The sequence below is a fragment of the Haemorhous mexicanus genome, chromosome 8, assembly GCF_027477595.1.
Source record: "Haemorhous mexicanus isolate bHaeMex1 chromosome 8, bHaeMex1.pri, whole genome shotgun sequence".
Lineage (NCBI taxonomy): Eukaryota > Metazoa > Chordata > Aves > Passeriformes > Fringillidae > Haemorhous > Haemorhous mexicanus.
Genome location: NC_082348.1, coordinates 7,430,230 through 7,449,000, shown reverse-complemented (window position 1 = coordinate 7,449,000; position 18,771 = coordinate 7,430,230). Strand labels below are relative to the sequence as shown.

At 39.1% G+C, this 18,771-nt stretch overlaps 1 protein-coding gene across 2 annotated transcripts in view; it reads left to right on the top strand.

Annotated features, from left to right (window-relative positions):
• Nucleotides 1-3,006: 3,006 nt before the first annotated feature.
• Nucleotides 3,007-18,771, top strand: part of SLC35F5 (solute carrier family 35 member F5) — a 30,049-nt gene continuing 14,284 nt past the window's right edge. Inside the window, exons 1-10 of one of the 2 annotated variants that reach the window (XM_059852594.1) lie at nt 3,007-3,084; nt 6,228-6,297; nt 7,864-7,942; nt 10,729-10,870; nt 11,900-12,043; nt 13,897-13,959; nt 15,102-15,183; nt 16,519-16,709; nt 17,880-17,961; nt 18,286-18,373. In XM_059852594.1, the coding sequence (XP_059708577.1) occupies nt 10,736-10,870; nt 11,900-12,043; nt 13,897-13,959; nt 15,102-15,183; nt 16,519-16,709; nt 17,880-17,961; nt 18,286-18,373 (785 nt within the window). In that variant the 5' untranslated portion in view covers nt 3,007-3,084; nt 6,228-6,297; nt 7,864-7,942; nt 10,729-10,735. Of the gene's footprint in view, nt 3,085-3,401; nt 3,579-6,227; nt 6,298-7,863; nt 7,943-10,728; nt 10,871-11,899; nt 12,044-13,896; nt 13,960-15,101; nt 15,184-16,518; nt 16,710-17,879; nt 17,962-18,285; nt 18,374-18,771 lie in introns of those variants that run through there. The other variant, XM_059852595.1, reaches the window with a different exon arrangement.

Here is an 18,771-nt window from a genome sequence, read left to right as displayed (position 1 = left end):
AAGAAAACTCATACACATGAGAGGCCACATGGAGCTACACCTAGAAAGCTGCTCTTAATTCAGGTGGGATTTCATGTGCTTTCCACTGTCAAAGGAGACTAAAGCATAAAAAAAGAGAAAATCTGCACATCACAGATATTTTGTCATTACTACTGCTGATCACTGTGGGAAAGAATTTTCTAGGGGCAGCAAACCAAGTTTTTTCTCTTAATCGGGTAAGAGCCTGGGAATCTCAACCTTCCCTGCTGCCTTATTTATTCTCCCTGTTCAAAGGCAGCAGGGATTTTTTTTTTTTTCATATAAAACATTCCCCCCATTTTAATATAAATTATGTATAATATTTTTCAATATATTATTTAGTAAAGGCACTATTAGATATAGGAAAGTATTACATGCAGTTTCTTTGTCACAGTGCTGTAGTCATAACTCTTTGGTTTTCTCTTCAGGTTTTGCTGCGGATGAACTGAGTGACCTTGGATAAGCTGTGTAAGTTTACTGAGTCTCTGTATAAATACTAAACAAAGATCTGCTAGATCCAAGAAAATTAGAGGCTGTGAGATGCACATAAGTTTTTTCTGTTATATTGTATATATTTTTCAACTTCTCTGAATTCCATAGAATGCATTATCAAGAGGACTGCTACTTTTCTGAAGCTTTGTCTAAGAAATTCAGTTTACCTAAAATCTCTTTAGGCAGTTGTAAAGTCACAATTTCATGTAAAAGCACCATGCTGCACATTTTGGCAATTTCATTTTGTTCAACAGTGATAGTGAGGCCAGAAGAACAAATCAATACTTTATTTATAATGTACACTCAGAGTACATCAAAAAAGGACAGTTTGAACCATGAGTATAATTCACTGCCTGTCCTTGTGCCATTTATGCTCTAAATGCTTTGGGGTAGGGATTGTATCTTATTCTTCTAACAACCATTTTTATGGGGCATCAAACTTGTTGGATGTCTCTTAGTGCTACTGTATGCAAATTAAAATACAGCTGAATTATGAAATTCAGGCTCACAAAAAAAACCCAAACCAGTTTCACACTAAAAGTTATTCAGGTTTGGGGTGGGTTTTTTTGTTTGTTTTGCTTTTTGTTTTTGTTTGTTTTTGAAGAAGTAACTTTTGTTTATCTACAGGGAATAACTCAAGCCCAACAGCAAAACTCACCCAGTTTGAGTGATAAGCTATCACATTTTTATATGAGAGAGAATGGATTTTTTTCAATCACTGACGTATAGAAAATGTTAAATATGTTTGATTTCAACAGTTTGTGAGTAACATTTAAAATAACTTCACAGCTATATCATATGCATCACCTAATAACAATTAAACACCTTTTTATTCATGTGTATACATTGCTTCCTATTGTTTCCTAACAGTATTTGTTGTAAAATTTCCAAAATATGTAATAGCTAAATTTTGCCAAAAGCTTTATTTCTGTTAGCAGGTGAATACTGAATAATCTGCAAGATGTGACATACACCTAGTTATCTTTAGGTTGGTATTGTGAACTTAATTCTTAAATAGAAATCAAAACTGACTACAGAGAGTTCTAACATTGACTACAAAACCGAACCAAACAGGACCAGAATCTGATTTTGCAACTTTATTTTAGCCTGTGAAAGTTCATTTAATTCAATATTTTTGATAGACTAGCATTTCCTTTTGCAGCTCGTTATTCACTGACATATACATCTTGAAATTTTGCTTTAATTTAGCTTGCATGTCTACACAATATCATTTTTTACGCTCTTTAAAGTGTGTTTATAGTGAAGCAAAAATTTAATAGCTGCTACTGCTTTCAGGTTCTGTGAGACTTAGTATCAGAGAGTGTAAAGATTATGGTGACTATGAAACTAAGATTCCACCACCTCACTGCACTTTAGGACATTTCTCAAGGGTCTTGCACACTTCGGTTTTGCTTCTTCCCCTTTTTTTGGTTGTTTTTTTTTTTTTTTCTTTGACAGACTAGTTTCAAGCTCCATTTCCACTTCTCCATCTCTAGTTCTTCACTCGTGCTCTCTTCCCCTGCCTTCTCTGTTCCTCCATATTTTAGGTTTTTGGGGTTTTTTGTGGGTGGTATTTTTTTTTTTTTTTCTGTCTTGCTTCTCTTAAAGTTTTGGAAGAGGCTGTATAAATGTCCGTACCTGCAGAGCAAGCTCTGCTCCATCAGAGCTGTTCTGCCATTCCCCCGTAGAGTGTCCATGCCCTCGGAGGAGCCGGCGCTGCTCCCGCTGCCAGCTGCTCTCCCGGGGCCGCGGGGGGCTGGCCCCGCTGCTGCCGGGACCGGCAGGAGCCCGGGCTCAGCAGCCAGCTCTGGCTCTTCCCCGCTGTGCACAGCGCTCCCTGCGCCGCCCCGTTCCCCCGGGCAGGAGCCGGGAGCGGCCCCGGAGCCGTGCCCAGAGCGGGGCTGCCCGGCGGGACACGGGGCCCAGCGGGCACCACAGCGCAGCCTTGGGCTGCGGGCGGGATGGACACGGGGATGGACACGGGGATAGGGATGAGGACAAGGAAGGGGCAAGCGATTTGGCCTGAGATGGAGATGGGGAAGGGGGCGGTGAAGGGAAGGCTGATAGGAATGGGGTCGGTGATGGCAATGGGGACGAGGATGGGGACAGGGATCGGAATGGGGATGGGGTTAGGGATGGTGATAGTGACTGTGGTGGGGACGGGGATGTGGATAGTGATGGTGATGGTGGTGAGGACAGGCATGTGGATGGGGATGATGACAGTGGTGGGGACAGGGATGATGAAGATAACAGTAGTGGGGACAGGGATGTGGATGGGGATGATGACAGTGTTGGGGACAGGGATGACGATGGTGACGGTGGTGGGGAGAGGAATGTCTCCGCCGCCCGTCCCGGTGCCGCTCTCCCCCGCCGCCCCTCCCGCAGCCGGGTTGGGCAGGCAGCAGGACAGGGGTGTGGAGCTGCTGACCGAGCGGGTCGATGGGGCCGGCCCGCGGGCGGGGCGGGCGGGGCGGTCGCTCGCGGGCTCGGGGATGGATTGCGGGTGTCCGGCGCGGGCGGGCGGTGCCGCCGCCGGACGGAGCGCGGGGGGCGCCGGGCCCGGCGCGGCCTCAGGTACCGGGAACGGCAGCGGGGCCGGAGCGGGCGGGTCTCGCCGCTGCCGGAGGCACCGCGGGCGAGAGGCCCCGCACGGCTGAGCAGGGCCGAGCCCGGGAGGGAACTTTGTCCGTTCGTGCGGGCGGGGGGGGGCCGTGCCCGGCCGGCCCGGGGGTGTGCGAGTGCCCCGCGTCCTGCCGGCCCTCGATCCCGGCCGCCCGTGACAGCGGTGTGGGGAACGCGCTCTCCGCTCCCTGGCTCGGGGGAGCTCCCCTGGGTGGGCGGGGGTGTGTGGCGGGCTCCGCGGTCCCCAGAGCGAGCCTGTACCCGCGGCAGTGCGGGCAGCGCGACCTGGGCAGTGACTGTGGCCCTGTGCTCGGCGCCGGCGGGGCCACGCCTCGGCCGCCGTGCCCTGCCCGGTCCGTGCGCTCGACGCAGGAAAGACTCGCAGGCGCTGGAGCGTGTCCGGAGAAGGGCAGCGGAGCTGCTGAGGGGTGTGGAGCACACGTCCTGTAAGCGGTGGCAGAGGGAGCTGAGGGAGTTTAGCCTGGGGTAAAGGATGCTTTGGGGAGATCTTGTTGCTCTGCACAACCCTCTGACAGGAGCCAGGCGGAGGTCGAGCTCTCAGGCAGCGGTGACGGGACAAGAGCGCACGGTGTTAAACTGCGCCAGGGGAGGTTCAGGTTGGACATTTGGGAGAATTTCTTTACAGAAGGTTGATTAAACAATGGAATGAGCTGCCCGGGGAGGTGGTGAAGTTGCCATCCCTGGAGGTGTTTAAGGAAAGCCTGTGCCACGGTCTGGTTGACACAGTGGTGTTTGGCCATGGGTTGGATTAGATGATCTCAGAGCTCTTTTCCAACCAAATTGTTTCAGTGATTCTGAGCTGGCACCACTGTCCTGCCTGGCTGGGGCTGTGAGGGGTACGTTCTTCCCCTGCTTGGGCTGTGGCTCCTTTCCTTTCCCCCCGCAGTCTCCTGTGTTCTAGTTGTGAGTTTCCAGTCATTCTTTCTCCCCCAAGGTCCCCAGGGTTTGAGCCATATATCTTTTCTCTTCGGCATTCATTTTTCTCTGAGAGCATTAAGAAGACTTACTAATTTCTTTCTCTTTGTTCCTGCTACTTTTCCCCAAAGATATCTGTGAGCAGGAAGGAGACCTCTGTTCACTCCAAGTGCAGTGATTTCGTGGATTTCTACCTTGCCTGGAAGGCTCAGCTTCCAGCTGCCAGGGTGTCTCTCTGCAAGCTGCCCTGCTGGTTCTTATCAGGAATCTGTGTCTGTATATCCTGTGACAAAGCACGATATGTTTAGTCCTTGCTCTAGACAAGATTAGATCTGCAGCATGTGAAATGGATGTCATTTGTAATCCTTAGCTGATGTTAAATGTGGAGCTGCTGGTGGCTGGGATTGCTCTGTATGTGGTGAAGCTTAGAGAGGCCTTGGCAGCTTGACATGGAGTTTTTTCTCCTAATGTTGCTGGACAAGAATAACAAGGAGGTCAGTGTATGTTCTGCTTGTCAGCTTTCACTCTGCTGACCTGAAACTGAGTTGTTTCCAACTCATTCAGTCAGACTTCAAGTCCAGCAGGGTCACCGCCTTGCTGGGGGTGCTGCAGGAGTTACTGAGAACTGTGTGCTTGGATGGGCTGGTAGCGGGTAGGGACTCTGAGATATAAAACAGATTAATACTTTGCACTACTAGTTCTGTATAGGAGAATTTGTTTGAAGCATTGTTTCATGAATTTTGAGTAAGTGCTGAATAGGAAGCTTTCATTTCATTGGTGAAAGTGTTCAAACATTCTTGTTCTTTTTATTCTTCAAATACCCATATCCAGCTGTACCATGACAGTTTGATAGTATGACTGTTACATACCAACAGATTCCTAAAACATACCTTTAATTAAGCTAAATTCTCTTATTTTGGTAGTAAATTGAATGTATTTCTGTGCAGACTTTGGTCTTGTGTAACTTCCTATGCAGATGGGAGCAGTGATCTCTACTTGCAGAACTTAAGTAGAGTGGTACTCAAGTGGTATGGAAAACTTGGTTGCTTTTTTGGATCTTTTGCTTTGCTGTATTCTAAGATCCTACGGGAAACTTTCTTTGAAAGTTAAAATGACAGGGCTGCAGTGAATTTAATAGTCATGTTGCATAAGGCTCACTTTTCCATCTCTTCTGAATATTCTTGCCTTTGCTCTCATCTCATGGTACCCTTTGGAGGTTGAGTAGACATCAGAATTGTGTAAGATTAATGTTGCTTTAATGTAAGCTTACAGATTTTGACATATAAATGTAAATCATTTTACTTTCAGGGTTTTTTTTTCTGGTTAAAGTGAAAGCAGGGTCTCTGTTTCTCTTATCTCAAAAGCAATGCAATATAAAACAAGAATCACCTGATGACAGAACATGTTAAAAGGGAGAGGAGGTTGTATCCCAGAACTTGTATTGTTGGAGCAGCTGGTATAACTGGAAAAACTAAACCAATTTATTTTGCCTGCAAGCCTTATCTTGATATGTTGTCTTTCAAATTGTATATGAAATAATCTTGAGTAAATACAAGGAAGAATTTCCAGTTGCTTGCACCATGGCTTGTGACTGAGATACTGTTCTGTGTCTTTTGGCATTCTTGCTATATTCTTTTTTTCTATTTTTTGGTGGTGGAGGGGAGAGACAGGCTGTGTGTTTTCCTCCTGGAACAGCCAGAACAGCAATACTTCTGTTTTGCAATGATTTGGCAATTCTTTGGCCTATAATGTTCTCTTCCCTAATTGTCAGTGCAGTAAAAGTTTGAGAATTTCATGTGATTTTTCTCTTCTTGGGCGGAGCTTGTAATGTGGAAATAATCTGCACAAAGAAACATTTGATGCTGTCCAAATAAGCCTGCACATGAAGTATCAATGGTGCAGTTTTATTTCCTGTCCTGAGAAGCTGCTTGTTGCATGTTGTTCAGAAGAGGAGTGTTGGACAGGCTGCTGAGCCTGTTGGCTTCAGTGCAGTCAGCTGTGTGAACATGCACTGTAGACTACACAGTGAGACTGCTTTTTATATCTTTTGATATCATAAATTGAAGTGGTGGCTCTTCTTACGTGATCTAGGGTACTGCAGCATTTTAAAATCAAAGTACAGCGTCATGACAAGAAAATTTTTAATGTTTGTTTTTCAGAAGATCTTTGTGTAACTGGCTGAAAATGGTTCTGCAAGATGACAGCGCCAACTCTAAGACTGTTGGAATGGTAAATAAATTTTAAAAAGGAGGCTTTAAAAGTTCTATGTGCTGTTTGCTGAAAATCATAATGATATTAACAAAAGTCTTTTCAATGAGTATTCCTTAAATGTCAGATTAGAGCTGGTATGTTTAAAGTTACACCATGTGGAAAGTATATTTATTTCCTAATAATAGAAACAAAGGGCAAACATGCTTAAGTTTCTGCTCTATGAATAGAGTAGAATATGATATTTACTTTTAAACCATAATTTTTATTGCAGTCTCCGTGTCTTCTGGTGGCTTAAATTTATCATAACTTTTTGCACTTGATAAATTAAATGTTCTGTAATGGTAAAGCCCTACAATAATAATGCCAAGGTTGTGGCTTCAATCCCTAGGCCATTCACTTAAAAGTTGGACTTCATGATCCTTGTGGGTCCCTTCCAACTGAAAATAGTCTGTGATTTTGTGTCTTGGTGTGCAGATATTCAGTGATCATTGTCTTTATGGAATAGAAGATGGATAATCACATGCTTTTGTCTTAAAAAATGCATCTTCCAGTTTGTTGGGTCTTTTAAAGAAGTTATGAAAATTTGGTAAACTGTGGAAAAGGTTTGAACTTGCTGTAAATGTTGAGTTCAGTGGGGGCTTATGGGGTCCCTCTTAATGAGTTACCTCTTAATCAGGGAGGTGGAAAGCATGAATTTAGCTATTGCTCCCTGTTAACAGTTTACAAACTCTCAGCCATGCTTGACAGGTGATCAAAAGCTAATTTTGAGTAAGCGTTTAATTCTGCTCTTGGTGCCACTTCTGTTGGAGACTCAAATTTGAGACTCCTTAGCATAGTGTGTGACTCCTGTTGATTCAGGATATCCCTAAAACAGAGCTTAGCAACACTTCACATTAATAATAATAAAAACTCCAGCACTTCTAGGCAATAAAACTTATGGCTCTATTTTGTATCATGTTTCTTTTCCTATATAACAGTGGATTTTATTGAATGTGTTTTTATAGGATCTGAGTTTAAAAATTATAAATAAATTTTATGTAAGATGATGTTTTGTTTTAGTACAATAATAATGCTGTATCCATTTAAGGAAGGAAAGATACTGGGCTTTCACAAGACATAACTTGGAGGTGCCTTATCTTTCTAGATTATTTTAAGGCCAACTAGCTTGTATGTTCTTCCATTACCTTCCTAGTTCTAATGTTTAAATTCTTTGCTTAGGAATGTGCACTGAAGAAATACTGCTTTTCTCTGCATAGCTTAGAAAATCAGAATTTAACATTATCAGGTTCTTGTTCCTCATTTGAACCTCCTATAGTCAATTAATAAGGAAGGGATTGTGTTCCTTGTAATATAAAAAGTAGGTAAGGATCCTGTTTTCTTGCAATTCAGGGCTGACCTGCTGGCATTTTTGATGCATACCACTTCTTAAGGTTCTACATCTGTATGTCCCCAACACTTAGGACTTGAGCTGTGGAAGACACTTGTAGAACTTGAAATTTTAGACAGTATTTTGCAAAGATAAATGCTTAATGTACCTATGCACATGATGTTTCACACTTTGCTTTTTTTTTTGTTTTTTTTTAGGAGACTGTCTTCACTTTGACATGAAGTGTGAAGTTTGTTAGTCACCACTTTTGTTTCTTTTTTACAGTTATTGTGGAAGGTAATGTAAGAAAAGTCTTCTTGTGTGTTCATTTCTATCAGAGCATATTGCCCTCAATGTACAGAAGCCAAACACAAAAGTGTGGAATTGTATTTCAATTGCAAGTTAGTGAATACTGTTAATAAGTGTAACAATGTGTCTCTCTAGAACTTCTCAAAATAGTACTTTCAATCTGTCTTTGCAATTCTGCATTTTGTGTGATGTTTTACAGGGTTTTAAGTCTGTCCTAAAACTTATTATTTAGGTTTCAGTAGGCTTTTGAATTTCTGCTGAACTTCACAGGCATTTTAGTATTGCTGCTTGGTAACTTTTTTAGTCAACTCTTAGCTCGAAGGTGATCGTGCTGCACTTTGTAATCACCTTTTCTTGTTAAGCTTTTTGCCTTGTTAGGGAAGGATTGAGCAAAGGCTATATTAGGCACACAGAAATGTTAAACAGATACTTGGTAGTCAGATGAGAAGTAATAGCTGCTCTTACTGCAACATAAAAAAAATTCCAACTTCCAAGGCATAATTATGGGCTCTTTATTTAGAATTTTAGCATCTACTTATCAAAGTTACAGAAGAAATGTGTAAAATATGCATAGACTCTGAATAACTTTATGTGTAACCTCTTATCTAAGAAGTGCTGGATGTTCCATCATCCTTTACTTTGCTCCTGTTGAAGGATTTTAAAGGGATTTGTTCAAGCCTAGGTAGACAAGCTGAGCAGAAGATTAAGCAGCTGCAGAATGTGAATGTTATCTGTGCATGATCTCTGTTCACAGAGTGTGCTTTGAAGCAGCCTGTGGTGAGAGCAGCAGAGCTGTAGGTGTGAGCGAACATCTGATGTGGAGATGTCCAGTTGATCAGGCTGCTGCCATTCCCTCCTGTCTCCCCAGCTCCCTCTCCTGTCCTGCCTGCAGCACAGAGCTGGTGGAAGGCTGCAGTGGGATGCTCTCTTTCTGGGATGCTTTCCCACTGTCCATGAGTTGTGCTATAGCCTGACAGGAATGAGAGTTCTTCCTTCCAACTTGTGTGAACTCTTCTATGCCCAGCTTCCACATTAGCTGCATATTATGCAAACACACAAGCAATTTTTAGGCTATATATAATATAACTTCATGTAATGGCTTGTAGGCTATTAGTCATAATAAAATGAAGGCAAAGTTTATAGAGTATAATGTGTAGTATTTGTTAAACCAATTCCTAAAAACTGAGAAAACCTTTATAAGCTTTCAAGCTTGGAAACCGTTATGTTAGTTTCCTCAAGTTTAAGATAATACATTTGTTTGCTCTTTCTTTGAGAACAAATATTTTCTCCTTTATTATGTATCAAGTAGAAACTATAATTCCTTGCTGAGTCTTTCATAACTTAGCCTCTCTCTACTTATAGATTTCTGCTTTCTTTTGTCAGTCCCACCATTTTATCAGAAAAGCAGAGTAATTATCCAGAACTGATGCCCACACATGGAATATATTGGCATAGATCTAGTGGTGTAATTATACTTCAGGAACTCTGCCTGTTCATTTTCCTTTTGAAAGAGGCCCTTTAGAAATGGATCAAAAAGTGTCAAGATTTGAACATGGCAGAGACTGTACAGAATATGAGTCAATGCAGAAAACAGTGCTGTGATCTCCAGTGTGCTTGTGCATATCTGGGCATTTAAATCCTTCATCTGAGGCTGTTCTGAAAAAAAGTAATGAACCTTCCTTACTCATTGAGAACATTACTGCACTGTCTCTTTCATAAATCATTTGTAAATAATGAAAAGAAAGCAAGTATTTGTATGTTGACACATGTGGAAAAAACAAAGTTCAAATAAGATTTATCAAACCATAATAGCAAAGCAGATGACCTCTATTTACTGTGAAAGTCAGAAGCTGCTCTCTAAAGATGACTTAGATTGCAGTTCCTTGAGCAGTTCTCTCAGAGATGGTGTTTGAGTTTATGGTATGCTGGGCTGTCTGTAGTTAATGAACTCTTAATAAATTGGTTCTTAAAATATATACATAAATAAGTGAAGGTTAATGATAGAAATACCATATACATGTTTGGCTGACATTCCTTAGAGAGTTTGTAAAGGACTCTAGTACAACAATGAGTCATCAGTCTTTGTCAATTGTATTTGAAGCTTTTTAGGAATATAATTGAAAGTTTTCCTAAATTTTGACCATCCAATGGGCAGCTGTAAAGCTGTGTCACAAATCTGAATTCCTTTGCAGTAGCATTAATGAATTTTTGATAGATTTTCACTAGAATTGGTTCATGCCTATATTTCATAAATTACCAAATAGCCATATAATTTTTTTAATACAATTGCATGTGAGTCTACTTTTTTAAGTTTACAAGTAATTATTCTGTTTTTTTCTTGAATCACCTCTTATTGTAAGAATTTATAATTTACCCAAATGTTTTCCTGTGTCTTCTGAAATATTTGTTGAATGCCTCTAAGTTTCAACACGTTTCTGACATTTGTCACAACACATCAATCTAATTTATACTGTTTGCAGAACTTGTAGTGTAAATTCCAAGAAGAGATTGTGTTTTAACTACTATTTTCTTACTTCATTGCTAAAGAAGTTAAGAAATTTTTGTAAAGTCAAGATTTACTTTCTAGCTGTCCCTAAAATCTCCTAAAATTTCTACTGGATCGGTCAGAGATCTGCTTTTCAACAACACAGTCATGTGTGTCCTTGCATATTAGGTCCTGTTCATGTGTATGAAACAGTTGCCCCCAGTGTTTATTTTTTTTTGGTGGGTCACTGTAACATTCTGGGTGTTATTTCTGTGTCCCCTTTGCCCAGGTTCCAAATGGTGTGGGTTTTTATCATGAACCGGATGAGCTCCCAGAGCAGCTCGTCTGCCCAGCGCAGGCGATTGGCTCTAGGAATTGTCATTCTCCTCCTGGTTGACGTCATCTGGGTGGCCTCTTCAGAACTCACTTCTGTGAGTATTGTTCCACACACTTTAAAGGAAAATTAATGAGAAAAACGCAGCAGAATCATAATTATCAAACTTGGTGTTTCACCAGCCTGAATCCACTAAAAATTACAGATAAGTTCAACTCAGTGCCTGTTTCAAGACAGGTGTTACTGACAACTTTAAACTTAAACAGCATAAACTCATCACTGTGTACTGTAATCAGGGAGTTCATTTTGTTATTGCTATATTGATTAAAATAATGCCCATGTGGTTCCCAAAAGTTAGTAAATGAGCTGTAACATGGCAGGCTGATTGATGTGGTGAATTGCAGCACAGAACATCCAGAAATTCAGGATGAAAAGGATCAAGTTGTGGAGTTAAGCCCTGTAATTTCATCTAGTTCATATATTAACCATATTGAAACTGTTGAGGTATTTATTTCATGTTAAGTTTTAGGACTTAGACCAGAGCTTTAGCAATGAAAATTGAGTTTTTAATGAATTCCTAAATTAATTTCTCTGAACTGTCATTAAGTTATGTTCTATATCAGTTTTGAAACTAAATGTATACAATTGTTTGTACTTATCTTGTGATATTAATAATACATTTTTTTGAATGAGCTGGTGGAGTCACTCTTGATGCTGAAATGTTATTTAGCCAAAGTAATCTTCTCTAATTTATGATTAAAATATTATTGCTTATAAAAGTGGCCTTCAATTTAGAAAATATTTGTATGTAAATGTATTTTCAGTGATATTTGAGTAGCATGTAAATGTGTTGCTTGGTGAGACACAAGTAACAAGTAGTTTTCCTTCTGTGGAATTGCTTCTTACAAAAAGTCTCCTTTTTGTTGGCATTGGAGATAGTTTGGGAGAGGGTTCCCCCAGAGCAGGTTGGGCCACTTCATTCCTTTGGTTATCCATGCCAACACTCACAACTCTGGTATTTTGGGAAGCAGGCTGTTCTGGACTGTATATTTACACTTGATCATTCACTTTGTGAACTCTTACCTATTTGGTAATTTTGGATACTACAATTATTTTCTTTCCACAGTATGTTTTTACAAGGTACAACAAACCCTTTTTCAGTACATTTGCAAAAACATCCATGTTTGTTCTATACCTCCTGGGATTTATTGTTTGGAAGCCATGGAGGCAACAGTGTACTCGTGGGTTTCGTGGAAGGCATGCAGCTTTTGTAAGTATTACAACTCTGTAGATGTTGTGATATTTCTGTAAGTTTGTACAGAAAAAAAAAACCAAACTTAAAATAGAGACTAGAGAAGAGCAAAGGTTACATATTTGAGGTATAAGATGAATCATGCCACAGGAAGACATGGCAGCCATAACAGTTGTCATGTGAGAGGATGAGAGGCGAGAAAAAGCAATGTGAGATGTGTCAGGAGTTGTAAGAAATGCTCTGCTGGGCCAGGCCACTGCAGCCGTTTTGTGTCCTGGGCAATTGCAGAGGATAATTCCTCTTAACAAGAGCTAATGAAACTCACTGTTGGCTCTTGGTTCCCTTTAACTCCCCCAACATCTGCAACCAATGGAATCAGAACTTGAACTTTGTAGCTGATTTTTAGCCCTGACTCTTTTTGTCTCTGGCACAACTATGAGCTGTTTGCTGACTGTTTTGAGGGGATTAAAGTTACATTTAGTAAGGGTGGTAGAATTACCTTTTTGTTGTTGTTAGTATTATAGCTTTTATGCACGAGTGACCTTCTGATGCCCGTTCCAGAGTTAGGCATAGTTTGTGCTAGTAGCTAAAATTGTTGTTATATGACAGAAATACTGGGTTTTTTTCCAAGAGATGCTGGGAAGAGCAGTTGTTCTGTGCCAGTGTTTCAAGATGCTGAACAGCAGCACTCAGGAGGCAAGAAGGCATTTGGCCTGACACTAATCTCACATAAAAAAATCCAGAAAATGTGATCCAAGAATATGCTGTTAATCAACGTGTCTTTATAGAAAATAGCTTGTGTGAAAGAAAGTGACTTAAGATTTTCTGGATACGTTAGACTTCACTGATAGTGACAGTTGCAGGCATAACATTTAAAGTGTGAATTTTTTTTTTTTTAAGAAAAGACAAAGCACAAAGAACAACTGAAAAAATATTTTTAAAAAATTCTTGAGTTAAACACATAGAGCATTTAAAGTTGGCTGATATCTTGATACAATTTTTTGCTAGATCAGCCTTTAATACCAAGTGTTTGTGTGTAATATGGCATGTGTTAGACTTGATGTTGTTCAGGATCCTCATAAGATAATTTGGGAATAAACAGAACTTAGTTTCTTTGCTGACAGTAATGAAATACAAACTGGAAAGCAATGACTAAGTGCCCAGTCTGTCACATGTTGTGTGGGGCACTCATGACACTGCTACTGAGCAGTGTCATTATCCCATTATTTTTCCTTTTCTAAAGAACAGTGCAGACAGAACTGTAATATGCTGTTAGAAAATTCCTTTCCCCTTCAAGGGGTGTAGTTAAACATTCAACTCTGTAATTATTGCAAGTGCCTTAAAGTGTCTTGTGTATTAGTCTGGACAACACATCCATTTATATGGTTTTATTTCAATGATTGCTTGGAGAAACACTCACACCTTACTTCTAAGTTCTCTTCCACATTAAAAGCTTTGTTTAATAATTTTGCTTCCATCATGGTAGAACAGCAAGCTGCAGGTCAGGGAATATGGGTTTGGTAAGGTGCAGAAAGGAGGAGGGAAAGGAACTTTTCCTCAATAAAATGAAGAAAGAAGCATCTTGTTGTTAATAGATGCACAATCATTTAGTGGACATTGTGTCCCTAAGACTGAATTTTGCAGGTTTTCTGTATCTAAGAGCCTCATCCTGCATTCATATCTGGGTAGTTGAATTCAGTGGTGTTCAAGAGGTACAAAGAAGTACTGAAATTATTTACTGAACTTGTAAGCCTTCTTGGTATTGGGAAGGAGGGCTGAGAGGAGGGAGGTAAAAAACCTTACTCTTCAAAAATTTCAGTTACTAATAACTTTGTCTTGGTAGTTTATTACATTAAAATTTCTGTAATTAGTTTGCAGATGCTGAAGGTTATTTTGCTGCTTGTACAACAGATACCACTGTGAACAGTTCTCTGGTAAGTGCCTTAATTTATGAAGGTGAATGCTTTACAATAACATGGCACAACTATCTTGACTTACTGTTTATAAAATATGGCAGTTTTAACTGTAATAGGTTTTGTCAAAGGGGATTGGTAACTTACATCCTTATATGTTATTAATAAGTACTGCAAATAATGGTATTGCTTACTATAAGAAATATGGGTTCTCAGCTCCATAAAGCACTTAATTGAATGCTTCTCTAGTAGTTTGTCAAAGATATATTATCTCCTAGAGAGAAAACCTTTACATATTCAGCTCATACCATCTCTGTAATAGAGGGGGGGAAGCAATTGAGTATTGCAAATCACTGTATGGATATTTTGTACAGAATTACTTGAAGAGACATTTTTTCAGGTGTATTCTTCCTTTAATTTTTTGGGGATTTTTAACTTTATCTCTGTTTAAGAATAAAATCTTCTTGGCCTTCTCAATTCATTAAGATCATGTGTCTAGAAAATGGAGCAATTTTGCATTAATTTAAACATCCACCAAAATTCCTATCCTAAGCAAGCCTAATGAAAATCCAACTACTAGATCTTTTTAATGACTTTACAGTTTATCAATTTAATCTAAACAAGTAGCTTAAAACTTGTGTTTGTAGCAAAAGTTTTAATTGCTTGAAATACTTCTAAGTATTTCAAGCCTTATGTATTGTAGATATTTCTCCAAGTTTTTTGATGTTATGTCTAGGGTAGAAAATAAGGGTTTTTAGGGTCATGGGAAGAAAATGAGTGCATGGATTTTTCTACATACATCCTGTATTTCATGTTTCTAGTTTATAATTTGGACAGAAGCTATAGCTAATGAAATATCCATAATATTGATGACTTATTTTGTAATTTTAAATTAGTAGACCATCCATAAGTTTTATGTTCATGAGGATACACACAAAAGAGCACAGTTCTCTTTTAGTACTGTTTTACCAGTTTGTGTAACATACAGTGTGTTGTGTACATGTATTTTGACAAGTCTATCCACTGTGTGCAGACCTGCTTTAAGTCTGATTCTCTTGGTATTAACTTTTTCTTTATTTAGTTTTCTAATTCACTAAATAAATTCTGGTAATAATTGAAATATACTGCTTAACTGTATTTTTACTTGTACTGATTCATTGCAGAGTGAACCTTTATATGTTCCTGTAAAGTTTCATGATTTGCCAACTGAAAAAAACGGCAGTAATAGTAGTGATGCAGAGAAAAGTGAGTAAAGACTTTTGGAATGCTGTAATGCTAGTTCTTTGGAGAAGGAGTTACATTTCTCTTTGTTTAGTATAACTGCTGTCATGTTGCAGGACGTGCTTCCCCTTCATCCCCTCCTTTTTGTTTTTTTTCCTTTTTTCTCCTTTCTGAAATCTCTTATTGCATGAATTGCAGTCTCATATATTTGCTTTCAGGTAGAGAAAACATAGGCCTGTCGTTCAGTTTACCTTTCTTGGTCACTACAGATGCAGCCTATGTTTATCTCAAGGGACCAACTGGGTTCAGTACTTGTGATTCTTTCCTTCTGGGCTTGTAAGACCAGCAGCAGTGAGTCAGCCTCTGGAAAAACAAGCTATTGTCCTTTTTAGAGCAGGAGCAAAGCAGTCAAAGTAAGAATTTTAACAGTCTATGTGCATTCTGGTTTTATTGAAGCCTCACTATCTTGTGATAGTACCTGAAACAGACCTGACTGTCCCAGACAATTGTGGGAAGGTTGGCTTCAGAACATCCAGTTAGCCAGTCCTCAGCAAAAGAGTTCCTGCTTATCAAAGGGAAGCTCTTTTAATTTCTCCATGGCACACTTTGGTAGGCTCTGCTTCCTGTGGCAACATGCACCAATCACTTCAGAATTGTTCCAGCTGCAGCTTTCCCTTTACTTTTTTTAAGGAAATTAGGTATTGTTTCACGTTAATTTAAGCTAATATTTGCCTGTAGTGTTTAGTGTAATGTTTTCTTTATGGAAGAAGCTAATGATACTAAAATAACCTTCTAAATAAAACCTCATCCTAGTTTGCAAGATTAGTTAGTGGATTTCAAAAGGTCAAGTGACTTTATGGTCTCTGCTAAGCTTTGAGGCTGTTGGACTTTAATCTTCTAAAGGAAACATTGTCCTTGCAGTTAGGTATAATTGTGTGTGCAGGTGTTGGCTGTTTGACTGTTAGACAATTAAAGAGAATCATATATATATGCAATGGTTTTTAAGATGGAATAATTCTTATCTAAAAAAGCACTGTTACCTTTTGTTGGTATTTTTGACAGGGAGCAGGGGTGGTGCTTTTCAGTGACGTTTTTGTGGGTGGACAACTTACTGATTGAAAACAGTAATTAATTGTACTTTGTCTTATTAGTGGCCTCCTGAATAACAAAATATTAGTTTAATAAATCATGATGGCATGTCTTCTAATTGGATAAGAACCTGTTATTTGTGCAGTCTTTTAATCAACAGTGTGTTACAATATCATAGTTTTATTTGCATATTGTGTTGGCTCAAAAAGTTTAATCATAATATATTTTTCCTTTTTTTTAAATTTTTTTCTGTTTTTTCTGCCTCTCAAGCACCCAAGAAACCTCGTGTGAGGTTCAGTAACATCATGGAGATCCGTCAGCTGCCATCAAGCCATGCTTTGGAGGCAAAGCTGTCCCGCATGTCCTATCCAACAGTGAAGGAGCAGGAATCCATCTTAAAAACTGTGGGAAAACTCACTGCAAGCCAAGTAGCAAAAATTAGCTTTTTCTTTTGCTTCGTGGTATGTGCTCCATTCTTTCAGAAAACTTAAGTAAAGATGCATTTAAAACTTGTATAATAATAGTATTGCGATGAATTGAGTAAGTATTGAATATATTGAATAAGTATTGAGATGACTTGTCTTCTTTAAACCTTATTTTATAAATGTGCTATAAGAAGTAAAACTTTTGATGTGCAAGATGTAATTATGAATCTGCTGGTAGATGCTGTTACTGCATCATGCCTCAGTTCTAGGGGGAGAGAGAGATTCCAGTGGCAGGATTTTTGAGACAGAAAAATGTAGAGGGCAGATCAGTGATACCTTTTCTAGAAGCACCTTCACAGCTACTGCCAAATGGATTCTATGTAGTGTGGATTCATCATGGCTTTTCCTCAGGGAGTGGAGCTATTTAAGCATGATTGTTAGTATTATTATCATCATCAACAATAATGCATGTACCAGAAAATAGTGGTGTAATTTTTTCTGGGGTGGTGTCCTCATGTCCAAAACAAATCCTGTTTATTCTGTTCATGGACACTACTGGCATGTACCTGTATTTCTTCTTGGAATTTATGACTATTTCTACATAAGACTAGAGTGGTTACTTCCCTTAGAATATATCTGAGATCTTACTAGTGAGATCTCAATCAAGAAGTGAGAAAACATTTGCCATTTTATTCCTTTCTGGAGGAATTAAGAAATATTTTTTAGGCATTGAATGTAAGAGATGCTTGTTTTTAACAGTGGAGATGTGTACTGGTTCTAAGTACTCTGAAAGAACCTCATTAGGCTGACTAATGTCACATGCATTACTGAAATTTCTTTGCAGCCCTTGTGCAGTTATCATCTTGAAGCACTCCAAAACAAGTTAAAAGTACCTTTAGTTACTACAGACTAGCTATTATAATGTCATTTTAATTCTTTTTAAGTTCTGAAGTATGGTATTTTGTTATTAAACATGTACTTGAATGTGGTTGGTTTGAGCCAGTTCTAAGTTTGTTGCTGTCTTTTAATGGGCCTTCCACTTTAATAGAATTTAGAAGTCTATTTAAGCTAAAAATCTAGTTCTGATTTTATTTTTTAAATAACTGTTTGTTTTTTTTTTTTTAAGTAGGATTTTATTGCACTGAGAAACTTAAGCTCTGTTGTTGTTACCCATATAATAACAAAATTGTTTTTCTTTTTCCCCAGTGGTTCTTGGCAAATTTCTCGTACCAAGAAGCTCTGTCAGATACCCAAGTTGCCATAGTTAATATCTTGTCATCAACCTCTGGTAAGTTTTATTTACACCACCTGATCTGTATTACAAGGCTGTTTATAACATACAAATCTCATTACAATGGGTTTGTGTACCATTTTTACCTGTGGATTTGACCTGAAGGCATTGAATATGTGTGATTAGAAGATCAATTTTGTATTTGCAGTGGTTTTTTAGAGTACCTTCCTATTTCCCCTCTTTTTGTTTGTGTACTTCTGCAGCTACATCTGTATATTAAAGAAATGGGTTTGGAGTATAATAGCTTTGAAACTGTATAGTTTTCTGAGCAAACTACTGGCAAAACTTGGTTGTATAAACTCCTCTGAATTTCTCTTGCAGGGCTTTTTACATTAATTTTAGCTGCAGTCTTTCCCAGTAACAGTGGAGATCGGTTTACCCTGTCCAAATTATTAGCTGTTATTTTAAGGTAAGGTAATAGGAGGTAACATTGGGTCCAAAACTCCCTGGTACAGTGAGAGAACAATTGTACCTGCTGTACCTGTGCCATCTGTGACAATAAATGATACCCATCACTTTTTAAAAACCCTTGTTTCACAGATGAATTGAGCAACTGAATTAAGGATTCTTAAATACTTCATATCATGAACCATTTCCAAATCTCATTCTCCTGTAGGAAATTAGATTAATTTCTGTTGGAGATAGATGAACTTATTTTCTTCTTGTTTGTTTGTGGTTTGTTTTAGTTTTGTATGGTGGTGGAAAGGTTTGACACTCAATGTTTCTTTGTCAGCCTTTTTCATTAAATGCCTGGTGCATTGTTCTGGGAAGTTAAAGGTGGGGTTGGTTGGTTTTAATTTGGGATTA